This window comes from Littorina saxatilis, linkage group LG9, assembly GCF_037325665.1.
Source record: "Littorina saxatilis isolate snail1 linkage group LG9, US_GU_Lsax_2.0, whole genome shotgun sequence".
Classification (NCBI taxonomy): domain Eukaryota; kingdom Metazoa; phylum Mollusca; class Gastropoda; order Littorinimorpha; family Littorinidae; genus Littorina; species Littorina saxatilis.
This window is the reverse complement of record NC_090253.1, coordinates 54,147,797-54,167,308: the sequence shown is the minus strand read 5'-3', so window position 1 is coordinate 54,167,308 and position 19,512 is coordinate 54,147,797. Positions and strand designations below refer to the sequence as shown.

Genomic DNA, 19,512 nt, shown 5'->3' with positions numbered 1-19,512 from the left:
CCAGGTTGATTACATCACCAATCAACCTTAAATATGGTTGACTCTCTTCTGCCTTTAATATATCCAACTTGATCTTTCTGAACAATATCACCATACCGCTTTCTAATCTTATAACTAAACACTTGGCTATCAACTTATAATATTCACTGTTTGTACAAAAAATGGGTCTCCAGTTCTTCAAATTATTTCTCGGTAAATCCTTCCCTTTATGTATTAGGGTATAATGACAGCTTCGCGCTGCGTGGAAGACAATTGTCCGTCTTTATAACTTGCATTAAAAGACGCAACCATCAATGTTCGAATGCGGGTTGACATTTTTTTTACAAATTCGACAGTGATACCATCAACCCCAGGGGCCGATCCTGATTTCATTTGTTTCAGTGCAGCGAGGGCTTCGTCCTCAAGTATCAACCCTTCACACTCCTTTCTCTGACAATCTGAAATGTGTAATGTAGTCATAGTTACATCAGACACAAACTGATCTGCCTTTTGATCTATATTTTCATTGAGTACTTTTTGGGGGGTACAAATCTTTAATAAAAAAAGAATTATTTTGCGTGTCAAGAATGTCACGATGGTTAGTTACCACCTCCCCAGAATGACACTGTATACTGTCCGTTTAATTCTTCGCGTTCTTTTCTCCTTGCTCCACCCATTCCGCGCGGGCACGGGCTTGGGCTGCGCGAACTTTACTCTGTTCAATCAATTCTATTTTTAACTTTAGCTTCTCACGCTCGCTTTGCCTATGTATATATATATCACAATTGTCTGGGTCACAAGCTTACTTGACAACACTGTCTTAAAAGATGGCTTTCAGGTAAGTTGTCTCTGTGTGTGGTCCCCTTCCCACACTTTTTTTGTAGGCCGTGGGGGAGGGGGGGGGCGTTTAGATTTTAATTTTAGTCAAGTAGTGTGTCTGCAGGTTACTGTGTATTGTGTTGGAAACAACACTGAACTGATCTGTCACTGTCAGCCTTTACAAAAAGGTGAACAGTATTCAGTAGCAGTACTATAGTGAAGTTGATTTACCAAAGCCTAGCAACATGTAAGTTTTGTTATCAACGAATAATTTACAAGTACGATGATCATGCACTACATTAACGCTGATGAGCAGGTATGTCTGCAGCACGAGATCGTGTTGATGTTTTCAGTTTTATAAGTTTGACATGAAGCTGTTTGTGTTTCAGGCCTCGGCACGGACAGCTTTGAGTCTAGAAGGCAACAGCTGTAACTGTCACAGAACCGGGTCGAACAGACGAATGTACTGGCAAATACTTTGAACAGAGGTAAGTTCATAATCTAATGATTTTTGTATCAGCATTTTGCTTTGCTATTCGTTACCGTAATTACTGGGTAAATCAAAATATGATTTTTCTTTTACATCCTAGCGTTTGCTCTAACACAGATATTGTCAGGAGAGAATAATATTGCTACTGCATGGTGCAGTTAAGATGGCGTTGCGCTGTTTTTTCGCAAGCTTAGAAACCCGCTTTTATGTGCCTATGCAACAGCGAATTCTTTCTCGCAAAACAGTCAACGAAAGTAAGCTTAACTGCCTTTTGGGTTGTTTTTTTTATCTCGCAGAAGTCATTATGATTTCTGACAAAATAGATCTGGAATGATACGGAATGGCGAAACGCGAAAAGTATATGAGTAGTGGTCTAAATTAGCTGATTTTGAGTCTTTTTGAAGGACATCGTACCAGATTTCTTCTGTGGTCAGTAGGAATGTGGACACATTTCTGTGGTCAGTAGGAATGTGGACACATTTCTGTGGTCAGTAGGAATGTGGACACATTTCTGTGGTCAGTAGGAATGTGGACACATTTCTGTGGTCAGTAGGAATGTGGACACATTTCTGTGGTCAGTAGGAATGTGGACACATTTCTGTGGTCAGTAGGAATGTGGACACATTTCTGTGGTCAGTAGGAATGTGGACACATTTCTGTGGTTAGTAGGAATGTGGACACATTTCTGTGGTCAGTAGGAATGTGGACACATTTCTGTGGTCAGTAGGAATGTGGACACATTTCTGTGGTCAGTAGGAATGTGGACACATTTCTGTGGTCAGTAGGAATGTGGACACATTTCTGTGGTCAGTAGGAATGTGGACACATTTCGAGTAAGCGGAGAACAGAACGTAAGAAAAGTAGACAACTTTGTGGACGCCATGAAAAATAACAGAAGGCGATACCGGTAAGAAAAGTAGACAACCTTGTGGACGCCATGAAAAATAACAGAAGGCGATACCGGTAAGAAAAGTAGACAACCTTGTCGACGCCATGAACAATAACAGAAGGCGATACCGGTAAGAAAAGTAGACAACCTTGTGGACGCCATGAACAATAACAGAAGGCGATACCGGTAAGAAAAGTAGACAACCTTGTCGACGCCATGAACAATAACAGAAGGCGATACCGGTAAGAAAAGTAGACAACCTTGTCGACGCCATGAACAATAACAGAAGGCGATACCGGTAAGAAAAGTAGACAACCTTGTCGACGCCATGAAAAATAACAGAAGGCGATACCGGTAAGAAAAGTAGACAACCTTGTGGACGTCATGAAAAATAACAGAAGGCGATACCGGTAAGAAAAGTAGACAACTTTGTGGACGCCATGAAAAATAACAGAAGGCGATACCGGTAAGAAAAGTAGACAACCTTGTGGACGCCATGAAAAATAACAGAAGGCGATACCGGTAAGAAAAGTAGACAACCTTGTGGACGCCATGAAAAATAACAGAAGGCGATACCGGTAAGAAAAGTAGACAACCTTGTGGACGCCATGAAAAATAACAGAAGGCGATACCGGTAAGAAAAGTAGACAACCTTGTCGACGCCATGAAAAATAACAGAAGGCGATACCGGTAAGAAAAGCAGACAACCTTGTCGACGCCATAAAAAATAACAGAAGGCGATACCGGTAAGAAAAGCAGACAACCTTGTCGACGCCATGAAAAATAACAGAAGGCGATACCGGTAAGAAAAGTAGACAACCTTGTGGACGCCATGAAAAATAACAGAAGGCGATACCGGTAAGAAAAGTAGACAACCTTGTCGACGCCATGAAAAATAACAGAAGGCGATACCGGTAAGAAAAGTAGACAACCTTGTCGACGCCATGAAAAATAACAGAAGGCGATACCGGTAAGAAAAGCAGACAACCTTGTCGACGCCATGAAAAATAACAGAAGGCGATACCGGTAAGAAAAGCAGACAACCTTGTCGACGCCATGAAAAATAACAGAAGGCGATACCGGGATCTGAAAATCGTGGTCTGCGATTGTTTACTGTGTGATTGGGTGAGATCGCTAACCGTTTTTGAAGGAAAAACGAAATCTCAGAAGTATGCTGAAACACTTTCACAGCAGATTCAACCGTCTGGTCGTTGAAGTTTTGGTGCGCAACATTGGACACTACAAAAAGACAGTGCGTCAGTTGATATGTCGGTACCGTGGAACCCCCCTGTTAAGACCCCCTACTTCAAGACCCCCCCCCCCCCCTTTTTTGATTGCATTTCATGACGTCTGTGGTACATAAAACAACTGTTTGATTGCATTTCACGACGTGTGTGGTACATAAAACAACTTTTTGATTGCATTTCACGACGTCTGTGGTACATAAAACAACTTTTTGATTGCATTTCACGACGTTTGTGGTACATAAAACAACTTTTTGATTGCATTTCAGGACGTCTGTGGTACATAAAACAACTTTTTGATTGCATTTCACGACGTGTGTGGTACATGAAACAACTTTTTGATTGCATTTCACGACGTCTGCGGATGGTGTTGACACAAAAGAACCACCTGTCACAATATTATTTAAAGATGCTGACAGTGAATGAAAGGTCAGTTTGAGACTTGACTTTATATGAACCGAGCACACATCTTGAAAAACCTTCCTTTATATTGGCATGGGCCTGTAGTGTGACTGTGAGTGTGTGTTCACACAAAGAAGGTATCATGCAAATATCTTGTATGTGTAATACACTGGCAGCCATTTTTAACAAAGCTGCCATACATAGACTTAGCTATTTAACAAAGTACAAAAACATAGTAGAAAAAATAAGGATAGAGATAAAAGTTACTTATTTTCACACACAAATTCAAAAATACACTTAACCTAGTTTTATAATTTGATTTGAATTATTCCGTTACAGGGTGCCACGTTTCTACTTGCTGTTTTGGGTCACACAGTAGTGCAGTGTAAGATGTGATACCATAGACCAGCTACTCACTGGTAACAAATCCTTGAGAAACAGATGGATTGCTGTCAAATGCTCAGCTGAAAGTTGTTTAAACAGAGAGAGAGAGAGAGAGAGAGAGAGAGAGAGAGAGAGAGAGAGAGAGAGAGAGAGAGAGAGAGAGAGAGAGAGAGAGAGAGAGAGAGAGAGAGAGAGAGAGAGAGAGAGAGAGAGAGAGAGAGAGAGAGAGAGAGAGAGAGAGAGAGAGAGAGAGAGAGAGAGAGAGAGAGAGAGAGAGAGAGAGAGAGAGAGAGAGAGAGAGAGAGAGAGAGAGAGAGAGAGAGAGAGAGAGAGAGAGAGAGAGAGAGAGAGAGAGAGAGAGAGAGAGAGAGAGAGAGAGAGAGAGAGAGAGAGAGAGAGAGAGAGAGAGAGACGGAGAGAGAGAGAGAGAGAGAGACAGAGTGAGAGAGACAGAGTGAGAGAGACAGAGTGAGAGAGAGTGAGAGAGAGAGTGAGAGACAGAGTCAGAGAGAGAGAGAGAGAGAGAGAGAGAGGAGGTATTACACACCGCTACGACCGAAGAGAAGTGAAAAATAAACTCCTGTTGTGCAGCGGGATAAAGTATTCCCTCATACCTCGGAGATATATCTTCACTCGCTCGCAGCGACGTCACGTGACATTTTAGATGGTGGAAGAAAATGCTGTCGCTTATCGGCACTGGGTGCATTGCCTTTGTAGTGCACTTGCACTAGAACGGCACTGGGTCCAGTACCCGCTCCGGCGTCGAAGCATTTTCCACTAAAAAGTGAACAAAATTTGACCTATTTCGTCGCCTATAGGGGACGGAAAGAATGTCATTTCAATGGTGTGATAACGTTCTTTCCGTCACGTGACGTCGCTGCGAGCGACTGAAGGTATATCTCCGAGGTATGAGGGAATACTTTAACCCGCTGCACAACAGGAGTTTATTCTTCACTTAGCTTCGGTCGAACCGGTGTGCAATGGGTGAAGGGAGGGAGGGAGGGAGGGAGGAGGGAGGGAGGGGGGAGGGAGAGAGAGAGAGAGAGAGAGAGAGAGAGAGAGAGAGAGAGAGAGAGAGAGAGAGAGAGAGAGAGAGACAGAGACAGAGACAAGGGAAAGAATAATTACTTGCGCTCCATTGATGCACACAATTCTCTCCCTTGAATTGTGTAAAAACTTTTCCCTGTTTCGTATGGTGTGTCCAACTAGCAGGTTAGGTGTTCACACGGATGGCAATTGATTCTCCTTCACTCGTTATGCAAGCAGGATGAGGAGGGAGTATAAAAGTTTGGTTTTTTTTGCCTCTGTCCCCCTCCCCCCAGTCTCTCCCGGGGGCGGAGCAGTTAAGCCAGGGGGGGGGGGGGGGGCGGGGGGGGGGGGGTTACAACCTGGGGTGGGGTCCAGGGGTATACCCCTTGTGGGGTACAGGGGCATGGCCCCGTTGGGGGGTCTGGGGGGCAAAGCCTCTGAAGCTGAAGAGTTTTAGCTATTTTATGAACAATTTATGGCTTATCCTTGATTTTAAACATGATCAACTGGTGTCAGCAGCCACTCAGTATTTCTTTTAAAGTGAGTATTAATTTTTTTTTTTTACAGCCGGGTCCGGAACCCCTGCAATCACCCCCCTAATCCGCCCCTGTCTCCATTTATCTTGTGTTGTCAGTCAAAAGAAACCATTACTATGCCAAACGTACAGCCTGAGGCAGTGTTCACGATGAAGATAAAGCAATCACGGGTTGTAACCGTTGTTTCAAGACGGTGGTCACAGTGTGACTTCAGCGCACACTGCTACAGGAATGGAGTGTTGTGATAAGACCACGTCTACTGAATTTCAGCAAATGTCATTAATCTGTATATACTGTGTGTGTGTGTGTGTGTGTGTGTGTGTGTGTGTGTGTGTGTGTGTGTGTGTGTGTATGTATGCGTGCATGTGTATGTGTGTGTCAGTGTGTATGTGTGTGTGTGTGTGTGAATATGTGTGTGTATGTGTGTGTCAGTGTGTGTGTTTGTGTGTGTGTGTGTTTATGTGTGTGTGTGTGTGTATGTGTGTGTTTGTGTGTGTGTGTGTGTGTGCGTGTGTGTGTGTTTGTGTGTGTGTGTGTGTGTGTGTGTGTGTTCACAGAAGTCATCATGGCCGCCGCTTCAGCCACCAGTAGCAGTGAGCTACCAGAATGCCCTGTCTGCCATGACGGCTATAAAGAGCCAAAGATACTGCCGTGTACACACCTAGCGTGCAAAAAGTGCGTCGTGTCGTGGCTGCAGAAGGCAGGGGTCAAGGGAGGCTGTCCGCTCTGCCGGGCCCCCATCCTGCCCTCCACCAGCCGAGGTCAGCGTGACCTTGACACTCTGGTCAATGACCTGCCCACTGACCTGGCCACCATGGCTCTAGTGGACAGTCACAAAGTGCTCAGCGGTCAGCATGTCTGCATGCTGTGTGATAACAACTCTGCTGCCACGTCATTCTGCTTGCAGTGTGACGTCAAGATCTGCAAAGCTTGCATCAAGGTTCACAAGAACATACCCTCAACCAGGAAACACGTCATTGAAGACTTAGATAAACTCAGTCCGCAGCAGTTGGCTCAAATAAACCGCGCAACTTGTAACGTGCACGATGATAGGCCAGCTGAGCTGTATTGCTCCACCCACCAGGAGCTCATTTGCATGTTGTGTGCGACAGCCAATCACCGCAGCTGTGCAGAGGTGAAGGCCATCCCAGACGTGGTGACAGAGAAGAGAAGAGAACTGGAACAACAGGCACAGAGACTGAGGGACAGAGCGACAGCATTGGCAACGGAGGTTGGTGTAATCCTTTCATATTAATGCTGTTGTGTTATCAGACTTTTTTTCTCTCAATGTTTCTTAATTTCTATCCTTGTGCTTCATTTGTTAAATTGTACCATGAAAGCAGATTTAAATCGTTTCTGACTGAATTTACATGACGTTATGAGTCTCATTGGATGATACAAATCAGGGGGAAATGCATGGTATGGTGAATGGCATTATGCATGCTTGAATGATTTATCTTGACGTAAAAACAAACAGACTTAAATCCTATCTGACTGAATTCGCATGACTTTTTGGATGGATGATAAAAATCGGGGGGAAATGGATGGTATGGTGAATGCATATCTTGTTGCATGCTTAAATGATTTGTCTGGACGTTAAAAAAAACAAATTGTCGTAACTACATGTGTAAGGATTTAACGATTTTTCAGTGCGAAATTCGTTTTCTTCTTCTTCTTCTTCGTCGTTCGCTCAAAAAGTTCGACATTTTAAAAACGACATTTAGAAGTCCACTTCACAGAGTGATCAGTGTTCCTGTGTTTTAGATCCAAGAGGTCACGGACACTTTCAAGGCCATGCGTAAAAAGGCCAATGACATGTTCGATGACCTTGAGCAGTGCTTGAAGAAGCGACGTCAGGAGGTCAACACGCTGATCCAGGCTGAGGAAGACGCCGTCATGACGTCACTGGCGGAGCTGGAGAAATGGCGGGCGGCCTTAGCACTGAACGCAGCCAGCGTAGGAAATGTGGTGCAGTCAGCGTCTGGAGGGTCTCTGCTGGGGATGATGAAAGGTCTGACGTCACGCCTCGACGACCTGGAGTCACAGACCGGAACGGCACGCAAGATGGAGGTCAAAGACTTGACCTTGAACGTCCAGAAACTGGATCAACTCAGGGCTGACATTGCCTCTCTGGGTACGTCACATTTTCTGTACACCTTTTCTGACAACAAGTGTTGGTTGTTTGTTGTTGGTTCTTGTCTCCAGAACACAGAGGGTCATGGGAGACTGATTCAGCATCCATCGTATTCTCTGTGTTGTTCTCGGCCTACTCTCTGAAAAGTGTTGACATTGAATCAAATTAATAGCAAGAGGTAGAAGGTTCCTATATAGGGAGTTAGCGAACATGTTGCTTACATACCGATGAGTAATCAACATAAATTTAGTGTTGGACAGGAAGGACACAAAAAGATGATACATGGTACACCTGTGTGGTGGTGTCATCTCACGCTCTTCAGTTGTCTGTCTGTGTCTGGGACGAGGCGTTATTCTGTCTCACACTGCTTGTAGAGGGGTCCTGATTTGGCCTAAACAGTCCGCTGGACCCTAAAAGCAACAGTCAACTAACTAACTAACTAACTGCTTGTAGAGGCACACAGGCATTCAGAGACATGTTACGAAAGATGCAGGGAAGGGTCGGTTTAAGTCTCTCATGCCGTGAAACAATACATTGTAATACCTGGTGACAAGCACCTCTAAAATGAAACAACGTATTACTGTATCATATTTAACTTGATTGCCAGATCGACATTCTAAAATGCTGACTTAATTAACAAGTCATCCAACAATGTTTCAACGATTAAAATCTGTCTACAGGTCAGCTGACAAAGCCCGCCACAACACCGACAACCTTACAGCAGCCTACACAGCCATCACCAGCCACACCTACAGCGACATCAGCAACAACACCACGGACTGCATACAAATACAAACCCAGACATGTGGCGCTGGCCAAAGTACTGAAAGTAGGGGACCGGGTCAAACCGGGACCGGACTGGCTTTCTGTCATGGGCTCTAAGGTAAGACTGCGTGTCCCTCTCCTGTCTGACAGTTTTCACCATCCCTGTCACTCAGTCGGAGAACAGTGTCAGCTTTAGTGAGCAGAAGACAATCATCAAGGCATTGATGAGGCCAAGGACAAACAGAGATGACTACCATACAATGTCCAGAGAGCAGCAAGTCAACCTCATCAGGCTGCGTACTGGCCACAACAGGCTCAATGCTCACATGAACCGAAAGTTCAAGCTGGCGCCATCACCAACCTGTGCCTGCGGTCAAGAAGACCAAACAGCGGAACACATCTTACAGCGATGTCCCTTACTAGATGAGGAACAACAAGTCGCGTAAGGCGAAAATACAATATTTAGTCAAGTAGCTGTCGAACTCACAGAATGAAACTGAACGCAATGCCATTTTTCAGCAAGACCGTATACTCGTAGCATCGTCAGTCCACCGCTCATGGCAAAGGTAGTGAAATTGACAAGAAGAGCGGGGTAGTAGTTGCGCTAAGAAGGATAGCACGCTTTTCTGTACCTCTCTTTGTTTTAACTTTCTGAGCTTGTTTTTAATCCAAACATATCATATCTATATGTTTTTGGAATCAGGAACCGACAAGGAATAAGATGAAAGTGTTTTTAAATTGATTTCGACAATTTAATTTTGATAATAATTTTTATATATTTAATTTTCAGAGCTTGTTTTTAATCCAAATATAACATATTTATATGTTTTTGGAATCAGAAAATGATGGAGAATAAGATGAACGTAAATTTGGATCGTTTGATAAATTTATATTTTTTTTTACAATTTTCAGATTTTTAATGACCAGAGTCATTAATTAATTTTTAAGCCACCAAGCTGAAATGCAATACCGAAGTCCGGGCTTCGTCGAAGATTACTTGACCAAAATTTCAACCAATTTGGTTGAAAAATGAGGGCGTGACAGTGCCGCCTCAACTTTCACGAAAAGCCGGATATGACGTCATCAAAGACATTTATCGAAAAAAGGAAAAAAAAACGTTCGGGGATATCAATCCCAGGAACTCTCATGTAAAATTTCATAAAGATCGGCCCAGTAGTTTGGTCTGAATCGCTCTACACGCACGCACGCACGCACGCACGCACGCACGCACGCACACACACACACACACACACACACACACACACATACACCACGACCCTCGTTTCGATTCCCCCTCGATGTTAAAATATTTAGTCAAAACTTGACTAAATATAAAAAGAAGTGTGGCCGTCACCAACTCCCTTGCAGACCAAACTATACGGCAGTCGACAGGAGTTATAGAAAACGACAACATTTATCACCAGTGCTGGACTGATCGTGTAACCTCTGCGAACGCCAAAAAGAAGAAGACGAACTTAGTCGGAGTTGTCACTGAAAGGATGCTGATGGGATCATTGTTCCGGTTGCGCTGGTGCTCCAGGCGCAACTTACTGTTTCTGTTCTGTAACAATTGCTATAAACTTGATTCCGAACACAAAGTAAGAAGAGACGCTGAAAAAAAAAGAGAAACACACTTACACACGCACGTGTGCATGTCAACACGCATGAAGACAGAGGTTCAACCAACACACACACTCCCACACACACACACACACACACACACACACACACACACACACACACACACACACACACACACACACACACACACACACACACACACACACACAAGCACGAAGAAACAGGCACACACGCACGCATACACACACACACACACACACACACACACACACACAAGCAGTGACCAGTGTGTACTGTGTGCAGGACAAGAAAGGCACAGTGACAGCCTTCCCGTCAAGACTAGCAGCACAGTGGGGCTGGGATCCACAAGGCCTGGTGGACGTGCAGTGGGATGGTGGACTTGAACACTGTTGCTGGATGGGATATAATGGCCAGTATCAGCTGGACCTGCTGTGACAGCCTTCGTCACCCCCACCTCTCCCCGTGCACTGTATTGTACTGATTGTAGTATCTCAGTATCCTTCTGCATGTAGTGAATAAAGTGTGTGTGTGTGTGTGTGCGTGTGTGCGTGTGTGTGTGTGTGTGTGTGTGTGTGTGTGTGTGTGTGTGTGTGTGTGTGTGTGTGTGTGTTCGAGTACAGATTTCGGACAGTTATGTTAAAAAATAATTTGTTTTGTATCCATAAAGAACAGGCCACAGAACCTTAACGGCATGGCGAAGCTCAATAGTGTTTGGCACGCACAAAGAATAATCATGTGTCTTTGTTTTCACGTGCAATGTGTCTGCCCCAGCGCTTTGTTTACTGTCGGCAGAGGGTGTAACCTCCCCTGGCTGTAATTATCTCACTATTCCTGTTTAGAAGACTGGACTGAAGGCGTTGGAGCCTTTTTTGGATCCAAAATCGGTTCTGTTTTTCTTGGATAGCCGTAGAGAGTGTGAGTTGTCTGTATGGAGCTGGGTGTCACCCACTGTGGGTCCTCTGTGGCATACACCAGGGGTGATTGGCATTGATTCAGATATATAGATATCAGCCTGCCCACTCACCCATGACGAGGCCGTTGGTCTAGTTACAGACTGGAACGATTCTTGCGTGATCATTCTTCACGTCATCGTCCACCCGTGTCAAGTCCTCAGCAGAGCAGCCTTCCTAGAAGGGATTGATGGTGTCACACGGAACTCCATATCTATACTTGTTGACTTTGTTAACGCCTTCGACAACCTCAAAGATGGGCTTTAGGTGCACGTTAAGCCTCCTAACATACTGTGGGATTTACCACCTTGTGACGTCACTGGTTTAGGATTTTTGAGAGTTTAAAACATCTGCACCAAAAAACCTTGGAATAACGACACCGTTGTTTTTGCTAATTCCAGCAGCAGCAACGCAGAAAACCCGCTCTAAGTGTGCATACAAATGTAGATCCAACCATCTGCCACGTCATTCCATCATGTTTTGCTATACCGTGCCATATGACTTGATTAGCAAGTATAAACATTAATAACCAAAACATGTTTGTTTCTTCAAGTTGACCCCTGGGGGGAAAGTGAGCTGTACTCACGTCACGTGTTGCACGAGTCAACAGCCACTGACAGTGAGCTGTACTCACGTCACGTGTTGCACGAGTCAACAGCCACTGACAGTAAGCTGTACTCACGTCACGTGTTGCACGAGTCAACAGCCACTGACAGTAAGCTGTACTCACGCCACGTGTTGCACGAGTCAACAGCCACTGACAGTAAGCTGAATAGACATGCTTTCCATACATACTCATGATATGGCTGAATCATTAAACAGATTTGGTCATATCCGTTGCCCGATATAAAATGGCTGCTGCACTTTTAAGCTTTTGTTTTACATGTACTGTAGCTCTTAAACATACACTTGAGCATCTATATAGTTTCAATAGTTTTGCTTTTTGACGATTTTCAACAACAAGTGTAAAGTTGATTAGCAGTTATAAGTTATCATTGATTATGAATATTGTTTCGTGTAAAGGTTTTATTTTCTGTCCTCATCGTCATCGCTGTGTTGCTGTTATAAACAGCCGTAGAAATACTAGCACTTGAATGCACGCAACTGTACGCGCGCACACACACACACACACACACACACACACACACACACACACACACACACACACACACACACACACACACACACACACACACACACACACACACACACACAACTACAACTACAACTACAACAACAACAACACCAACTACACATCTTTCCGATTAATGTATTTCTAACCCATAGCCATATCAGTTCTAGCTCATGAATATATTGTGACGGGATTGCCGTCAGCACGATAAAGTTTGCAACAGCCATGACAGTTCAGAGTAGAATCTGGATTGTTATCGCTAGTGCCAGCTTTCCTGTTATATGTAATAGAGCGGAAGCAATAATGTTAGTTAGGATTCTAGTAAGGAGTTCGTAGTTTCGTTATCGGCAATGGCCGTCACGTTTCGTTAGTTCAAGATGGTTCAAAGGGCAAAAGTTAATAAACCTGTTATTATATCGTTAGTTATTATATCGTTAGTTGATAAGCAAGACATCCAAAATAGGAGGAAAAGTTAGCATAAATGTATTCTCGGGTCGTTAATGACCCGTTTCAATGCTCGGTAGAATATACGATCGGCCTGGCGATCGTCGTAAGTGTGTTCTAGCGTTCAACGGTCTGATGATCAGAATGGATAGAAATAGTGATCTAGCGTGTAAATAAAGTTCTCAAGAAGAGAATAATATTGTAATGGAAGTAAATATGTCGAAATGTTAATGAAACGATGTCTGCGGACATCGTAATTGTGAAGAAGCGAGAGCTAAAGAGGGCCTATATTGTTGCTGCGGACGAGTTCGCGAGAGAGTCGGCCATTGTAGCCATTTTAGCCAATGCGAGGCACCCCTACAGTATTCCTGTGTTGCTATGCAGGTGGGGGGGGGGGGGGTATAACACACTTAGGATGCAGAATCTCGTTGGTGATTAGGATTTAGAGCTTTTAGGATTTGGGTTTAAGGTTATGTTTTGCAGATAAATTTATTAGAGTAGGACGGATTGCTAGCAGTAAAGAATCTTGAGATTCTCTTTCATTAAATAGGCAGAGTAGGAGCTAGACTTAGTTTCAAAGGATGATCCACATCATTTCGGGCTGGTCAAACTGTCTGGTTCCGAAAGATCCAAAAGCGAGATAGGAGAAAAATCATCGTAGATAGTTTTAAAAAAAAATTAAAAAAATAAACTGAATCGGACTGGTTAGGTCCGAAAAACATAGCTAGTTATGTGGGATTTAAACTAGAGGACGTAAGTGCGCTTGTTGAGCCCATAGCAGTCGGGTTGGACTTCGCATTGTACCGTTCCTAAATAGGAGGAGCACTTTGTAATTGGTGCCAAAATTGTCGTTGGAGAAATAGGGCTGCGGCCTCAATTTCACAACGATTAAAGTAGTATTTAGAAGTCTTAGACAGCAATTCTGAATTGCAATAAACTCTTAGCCTGTTCTTCCATGTGTAGCCAAACAAATAAGTAGCATCCTTCCGGAATTGTATTCATCCAAACCATAGTTAGTTAGCGAACAAATATATCCTGTACGGGATCAACCATAGTTAGTTAAGCGCCGGGCTGCAATAGGCGCCGGGCTGCAAGACCTCCACGTAGTTAGTACACTCGGGTTGGGAGATTAGGTGCCTTTTGATTAACACTGTTACTTGTTTGAAAGCGTGTGCCGGCACTTGGAATTTGTATGCTATGTATTTTGTATTGATGTATAAAATACATGGTGGTCACTTAACCTTTTGTAGAATAAACATTGTTAGAAATATACAACTGACGTGTTGGCTCCCTCTATGTCTGATTGACGTTCAGATTGATTGAATTCTTGTTCTGTTACTGTTGAGTTTATTCATTGACCAGTCAAGTCAGAATCTTAGGGAAAAAAAGAGTTAGCAGTAGACTAGGGATAGGTTTGCATTGCACTAGGGAATAGAATAACACAACGCGATGACAAAACATCAAATAAAGTAACAACGATTGCATGCACTAGGGAATAGAATAACACAACGCGATGACAAAACATCAAATAAAGTAACAACGATTGCATGCACTAGGGAATAGAATAACACAACGCGATGACAAAACATCAAATAAAGTAACAACGATTGCATTGCACTAGGGAATAGAATAACACAACGCGATGACAAAACATCAAATAAAGTAACAACGATTGCATTGCACTAGGGAATAGAATAACACAACGCGATGACAAAACATCAAATAAAGTAACAACGATTGCATGCACTACTTTATAACGCTGGGCAGAGAGAAACATTTAGGGAAAATGTTCTCTTTGTTCCTCTTCACAACTTTTACTAGTTCTCGCCGGCAATTAGCTCAGAAACAACGTAGTAAGCTTTTAGATTCAGAAGAACTGCCACAACATTTACACTCGCCGAAGGAAAAATGTTTCACATTAAAGTTTGATTGTTCAGCATCATCCTCATCGTCTTTATCATCATCCTTGTCGTCTTTATCATCATCCTCGTCGTCTTTATCATCATCCTCGTCGTCTTTATCATCATCCTCGTCGTCTTTATCATCATCATCACCGTGCTTCTGCCGTCCATGTTATTTCCTCCGCCTGATACACACACACACACGCACACACACACACACACACACACACACACACACACACACACACACATACACACACACACACACACACACACACACACACAAACACGCATAAACTCTTCATCACCAGTCTCTAACTGCCGCATGTATTTTAGCTTCAATTCCTACTTTCACTTTTAGACAGAACCGAAAATACACCGGGGTAACTCTTGATAAGAAAGACAGTGGTTACGGTTCTTGATTGACACACTTTGAACGACACTACCGATTCATTTCCGTGTTGACAACTCTCATCAGAAAAGAGTCCTGCCTTCAATGTTGTGATCTGTAGACAGCCACAGAAACAGGTATGTGTCGAGAAGCTTGTTACACTACGCTGTGAATACTGTAGAAACTGGTTGTTCGCTGTAGGGTTCCTTTCTGCTGTCAGGTGTGTGTGTGTGTGTGTCGATCTAATGTCATCCATTGTGTGTCGCTGTTGTCAATGGCAATGCTATACAGCTAAGTGGAACTGAAAGTAGGTCATACCTTGACAAAGTTACCCTTCTCGTTCATAACACTGCGGCCTCTAAGTTGTTTGCTGACTAGGAATAAAGAGAGACCGATACCTTAGTTCTTTGTATCTGTGTGTATTTGATTTGGATTATTCCGTTACAGGGTGCCACGTTTCTACTTTCTGTTTCGCCTCACACTCTTGTGCAGTGGATCTGTGTGTGTTATATTTGATACCACAGACACACGGTCTGTTTTTCGTTCGACCAGCTACTGTGACTCATTGGTGACAAGTCCTTTAGAAATAGATGGAATACTGTCACATGCTCAGCTGAAAGTTGTATAAAAGGAGAGAGAGAGAGAGAGAGAGAGAGAGAGAGAGAGAGAGAGAGAGAGAGAGAGAGAGAGAGAGAGAGAGAGAGAGAGAGAGAGAGAGAGAGAGAGAGAGAGAGAGAGAGAGAGAGGTAACAAGGGAAAGAATGAATTACTTGTACTCCATTGATGCACATAATTCTCTCCCTTGATTTGTGGGATATCATTTCCTTGTTTCGTACTATTAGCACTTGCACCCATTGAACAAATTCTGGCCCAAAACCGAACTTTTGATAGGCTATTAATATAATATCGTTCGATTTACTACCGTACCTTGAACGCAGTCAATTGCGACCAATAGACCAGGTTGATGTCACTCGTGTGACTGTTCAATTACATCATCAATCAACCTGGTTGACACTCTTCTGCCTTTGATATAATATCCAACTTGATCTCTCTGAACAATATCACCAATACCGCTTCCTAATCTTATAACCAAACACTTGGCTATCAACTCAAATTCACTGTTTGTACAAAAACTGGGTCTCCAGTTCTTCAAATTATTTCTCGGCAAATCCTTTCCTTTATTATCAGGGTAATGACAGCTTTGTGCTGCGTGGAAGAAAATGTTCCGTCTGTATAACTTGCCTTAAAAGACGCAACCATCAAAGTTCTACTGCGGGTTCAAAAACTGTTTAAAATTCTACAGTGATACCATCAACCCCAGGGGCCGATCCTGATTCCATTTGATTCAGTGCAGCGAGGGCTTCGTCCTTAAGTATCAACCCTTCACACTCCTTTCTCTGACAATCTGATATATGTGTTATGGAGTCATAGTCACATCAGACACACACTGATCTACCTTTTGATCTATATTTTCATTGAGTACTGTTTCGCGATACAAATCTAGAATAAAAAAGAATTATTTTGCGTGTCAAGAATTTCACGATGGTTAGTTACTATGAAAGGGCAAATGTATGAAAGGGCAAATGGGCCGGGCAAACGGAGCGCTCATTTAAGGAGGGGGAAATAAGTGAGGGCGCCTACAATGAGCGCTCAAGTTAAGGATTGATTGGCTGGTAAAAATAGTTAGCCAATCAAATCACATTTCTTAAGATTCGCGCTCCAAAAAGGAGGGCGCAGTTTATTTGGCGAGCAATAGATTCGCGCTCCAAAAAAGAGCGCGCATTTATTGAGGGCGCAGCTTATCGTTATGGGGCAAATAGGCCCAAACGGAGCGCTCATTTAAGGAGGGCGAAATAAGTCAGTCTAGGGCGCCTAAAAAGAGCGCTCAAGTTAAAGATTGATTGGCTGGTAAAAATAGTTAGCCAATCAAATCACATTTCTTAAGATTCGCGCTCCAAAAAGGAGGGCGCAGTTTATTGGCGAGGAATAGATTCGGGCTCCAAAAAAGAGCGCGCATTTATTGAGGGCGCAGCTTATCGATATGGGGCAAATAGGCCCAAACGGAGCGCTCATTTAAGGAGTGCGAAATAAGTGAGGGCGCCTAAAAGGAGCGCTCAAGTTAAGGATTGATTGGCTGGTAAAAATAGTTAGCCAATCAAATCACATTTCTTAAGATTCGCGCTCCAAAAAGGAGGGCGCAGTTTATTTGGCGAGGAATAGATTTGCGCTCCAAAAAAGAGCGCGCATTTATTGAGGGCACAGCTTGTCGTTATGGGGCAAATAGGCCCAAACGGAGCGCTCATTATAGGAGGGCGAAATAAGTGAGGATGCCTAAAAGGAGCGCTCAGGTTAAGGATTCATTGGCTGGTAAAAATAGTTAGCTAATCAAATCACATTTCTTAATATTCGCGCTCTAAAAAGGAGGGCGCAGTTTATTTGGCGAGCTATAGATTCGCGCTCCAAAACTGAAGGAGCGCGAATCTTAAGAAATGTGTTTTGATTAGCTAACTATTTTTACCAGCCAATCAATCCTTAACTTGAGCGCTCATTTTAGGCGCCCTCACTTATTTCGCCCTCTTTATATGAGCGCTCCGTTTGGGCCTATTTGCCCTTTCATAAGTTACCACCTCCCCAGAATCACACAGAAAACTGTCCGTTAAATTCGTCGTGTTCTTCTCTCCTTGCTCCACCGACTTTGCGCACGCACGTACTTGGGCTGCGCGAACTTTACTCTGTTCAATCAATTCTATTTTTAACTTGAGCTTCTCACGCTCGCTTTGCCTATGCACAATTATCTGGGTCACAAGCTTACTTGACAACACTGTCTTAAAAGATGGCCGCTTTCAGGGTAAGTTGTCTCTGTGTGTGGTCCCCTTCCCACACTTTTTTTGTAGGCCGGGGGGGAGGGGAGGGGGGGTGGGAGGCGTTTAGATTTTATTTTTAGTCAAGTAATGTGTCTGCAGGTAGTTACTGTCTATTGTGTTGGAAACAACACTGAATTTATCTGTCACTGTCAGCCTTTACAAAAAGATGAACAGTAACAGTATATATTGACAGGGTTCGTACAGGTCATGGAAAACCTGGAAAGTCATGGAATTTGATTTTTAATTTTCCAGGCCTGGAAAGTCATGGAATTTCATATCAAGCCATGGAAAGTCATGGAATTTAAAAAAAATAAGAAAGAAAAAAATTAACCTTAAGCACGCCAGCGGCGATTTTTGTCGCCCAGCCATGGAAAATAACAGAAGGCGATACCGGTAAGAAAAGTAGAACGTTACCTTGTGGACGCCATGAAAATAACAGAAGGCGATACCGGTAAAAAAAGTAGAACAACCTTGTGGACGCCATGAAAAATAACAGAAGGCGGTACCGGTAAGAAAAGTAGAACAACCTTGTGGACGCCATGAAAAATAACAGAAGGCGATACCGGTAAGAAAAGTAGAACAACCTTGTGGACGCCATGGAAATAACAGAAGGCAATTACCGGTAAGAAAAGTAGAACAACCTTGTGGACGCCATGGAAATAACAGAAGGCGATACCGGTAAGAAAAGTAGAACAACCTTGTGGACGCCATGGAAATAACAGTAGGCGATAACGGTAAGAAAAGTTGAACAACCTTGTGGACGGCATGGAAATAACAGAAGGCGATACCGGTAAGAAAAGTAGAACAACCTTGTGGACGCCATAAAAATAACAGAAGGCGATACCGGTAAGAAAAGTAGAACAACCTTGTGGACGCCATGGAAAATAACAGAAGGCGATACCGATAAGAAAAGTAGAACAACCTTGTCGACGCCATGAAAAATAACAGAAGGCGATACCGGTAAGAAAAGTAGAACAACCTTGTCAGTGGACGCCATGAAAAATAACAGAAAGCGATACCGGTAAGAAAAGTAGAACAACCTTGTCAGTGGACGCCATGAAAAATAACAGAAGGCGATACCTGTAAGAAAAGTAGAACAACCTTGTGGACGCCATGAAAATAACAGAAGGCGATACCGATAAGAAAAGTAGAACAACCTTGTGGACGCCACGAAAAGTAACAGAAGGCGATACCGGTAAGAAAAGTAGAACAACCTTGTCAGTGGACGCCATGAAAAATAACAGAAGGCGATACCGGTAAGAAAAGTAGAACAACCTTGTCAGTGGACGCCATGAAAAATAACAGAAGGCGGTACCGGTAAGAAAAGTAGAACAACCTTGTGGACGCCATATAAAAAAATAACAGAAGGCCATACCGGTAAGAAAAGTAGAACAACCTTGTGGACGCCATGGAAATAACAGAAGGCGATACCGGTAAGAAAATAAGTAGAACAACCTTGTGGACGCCATGGAAAATAACAGAAGGCGATACCGGTAAGAAAAGTAGAACAACCTTGTGGACGCCATGGAAATAACAGAAGGCGATACCGGTAAGAAA

The 19,512-nt window shown here is 43.4% G+C and overlaps 2 protein-coding genes across 4 annotated transcripts in view; one reads left to right on the top strand and one right to left on the bottom strand.

Moving 5' to 3' along the window:
- LOC138976486 (transcription intermediary factor 1-beta-like) overlaps positions 1–12,593 on the top strand; it is a 49,513-nt gene extending 36,920 nt beyond the window's left edge. For 2 of the 3 annotated variants that reach the window (XM_070349346.1, XM_070349345.1), the window contains exons 2-5: positions 6,330–7,003; positions 7,537–7,906; positions 8,587–8,789; positions 10,556–12,593. In XM_070349346.1, coding sequence (XP_070205447.1) covers positions 6,338–7,003; positions 7,537–7,906; positions 8,587–8,789; positions 10,556–10,708 — 1,392 coding nt within the window. In that variant the 5' untranslated portion in view covers positions 6,330–6,337 and the 3' untranslated portion in view covers positions 10,709–12,593. Of the gene's footprint in view, positions 1–1,187; positions 1,287–6,329; positions 7,004–7,536; positions 7,907–8,586; positions 8,790–10,555 lie in introns of all 3 variants that reach the window. The other variant, XM_070349343.1, reaches the window with a different exon arrangement.
- LOC138976484 (tripartite motif-containing protein 3-like) overlaps positions 1–19,512 on the bottom strand; it is a gene marked incomplete in the record, with an annotated part of 395,324 nt that overhangs the window by 211,206 nt on the left and 164,606 nt on the right.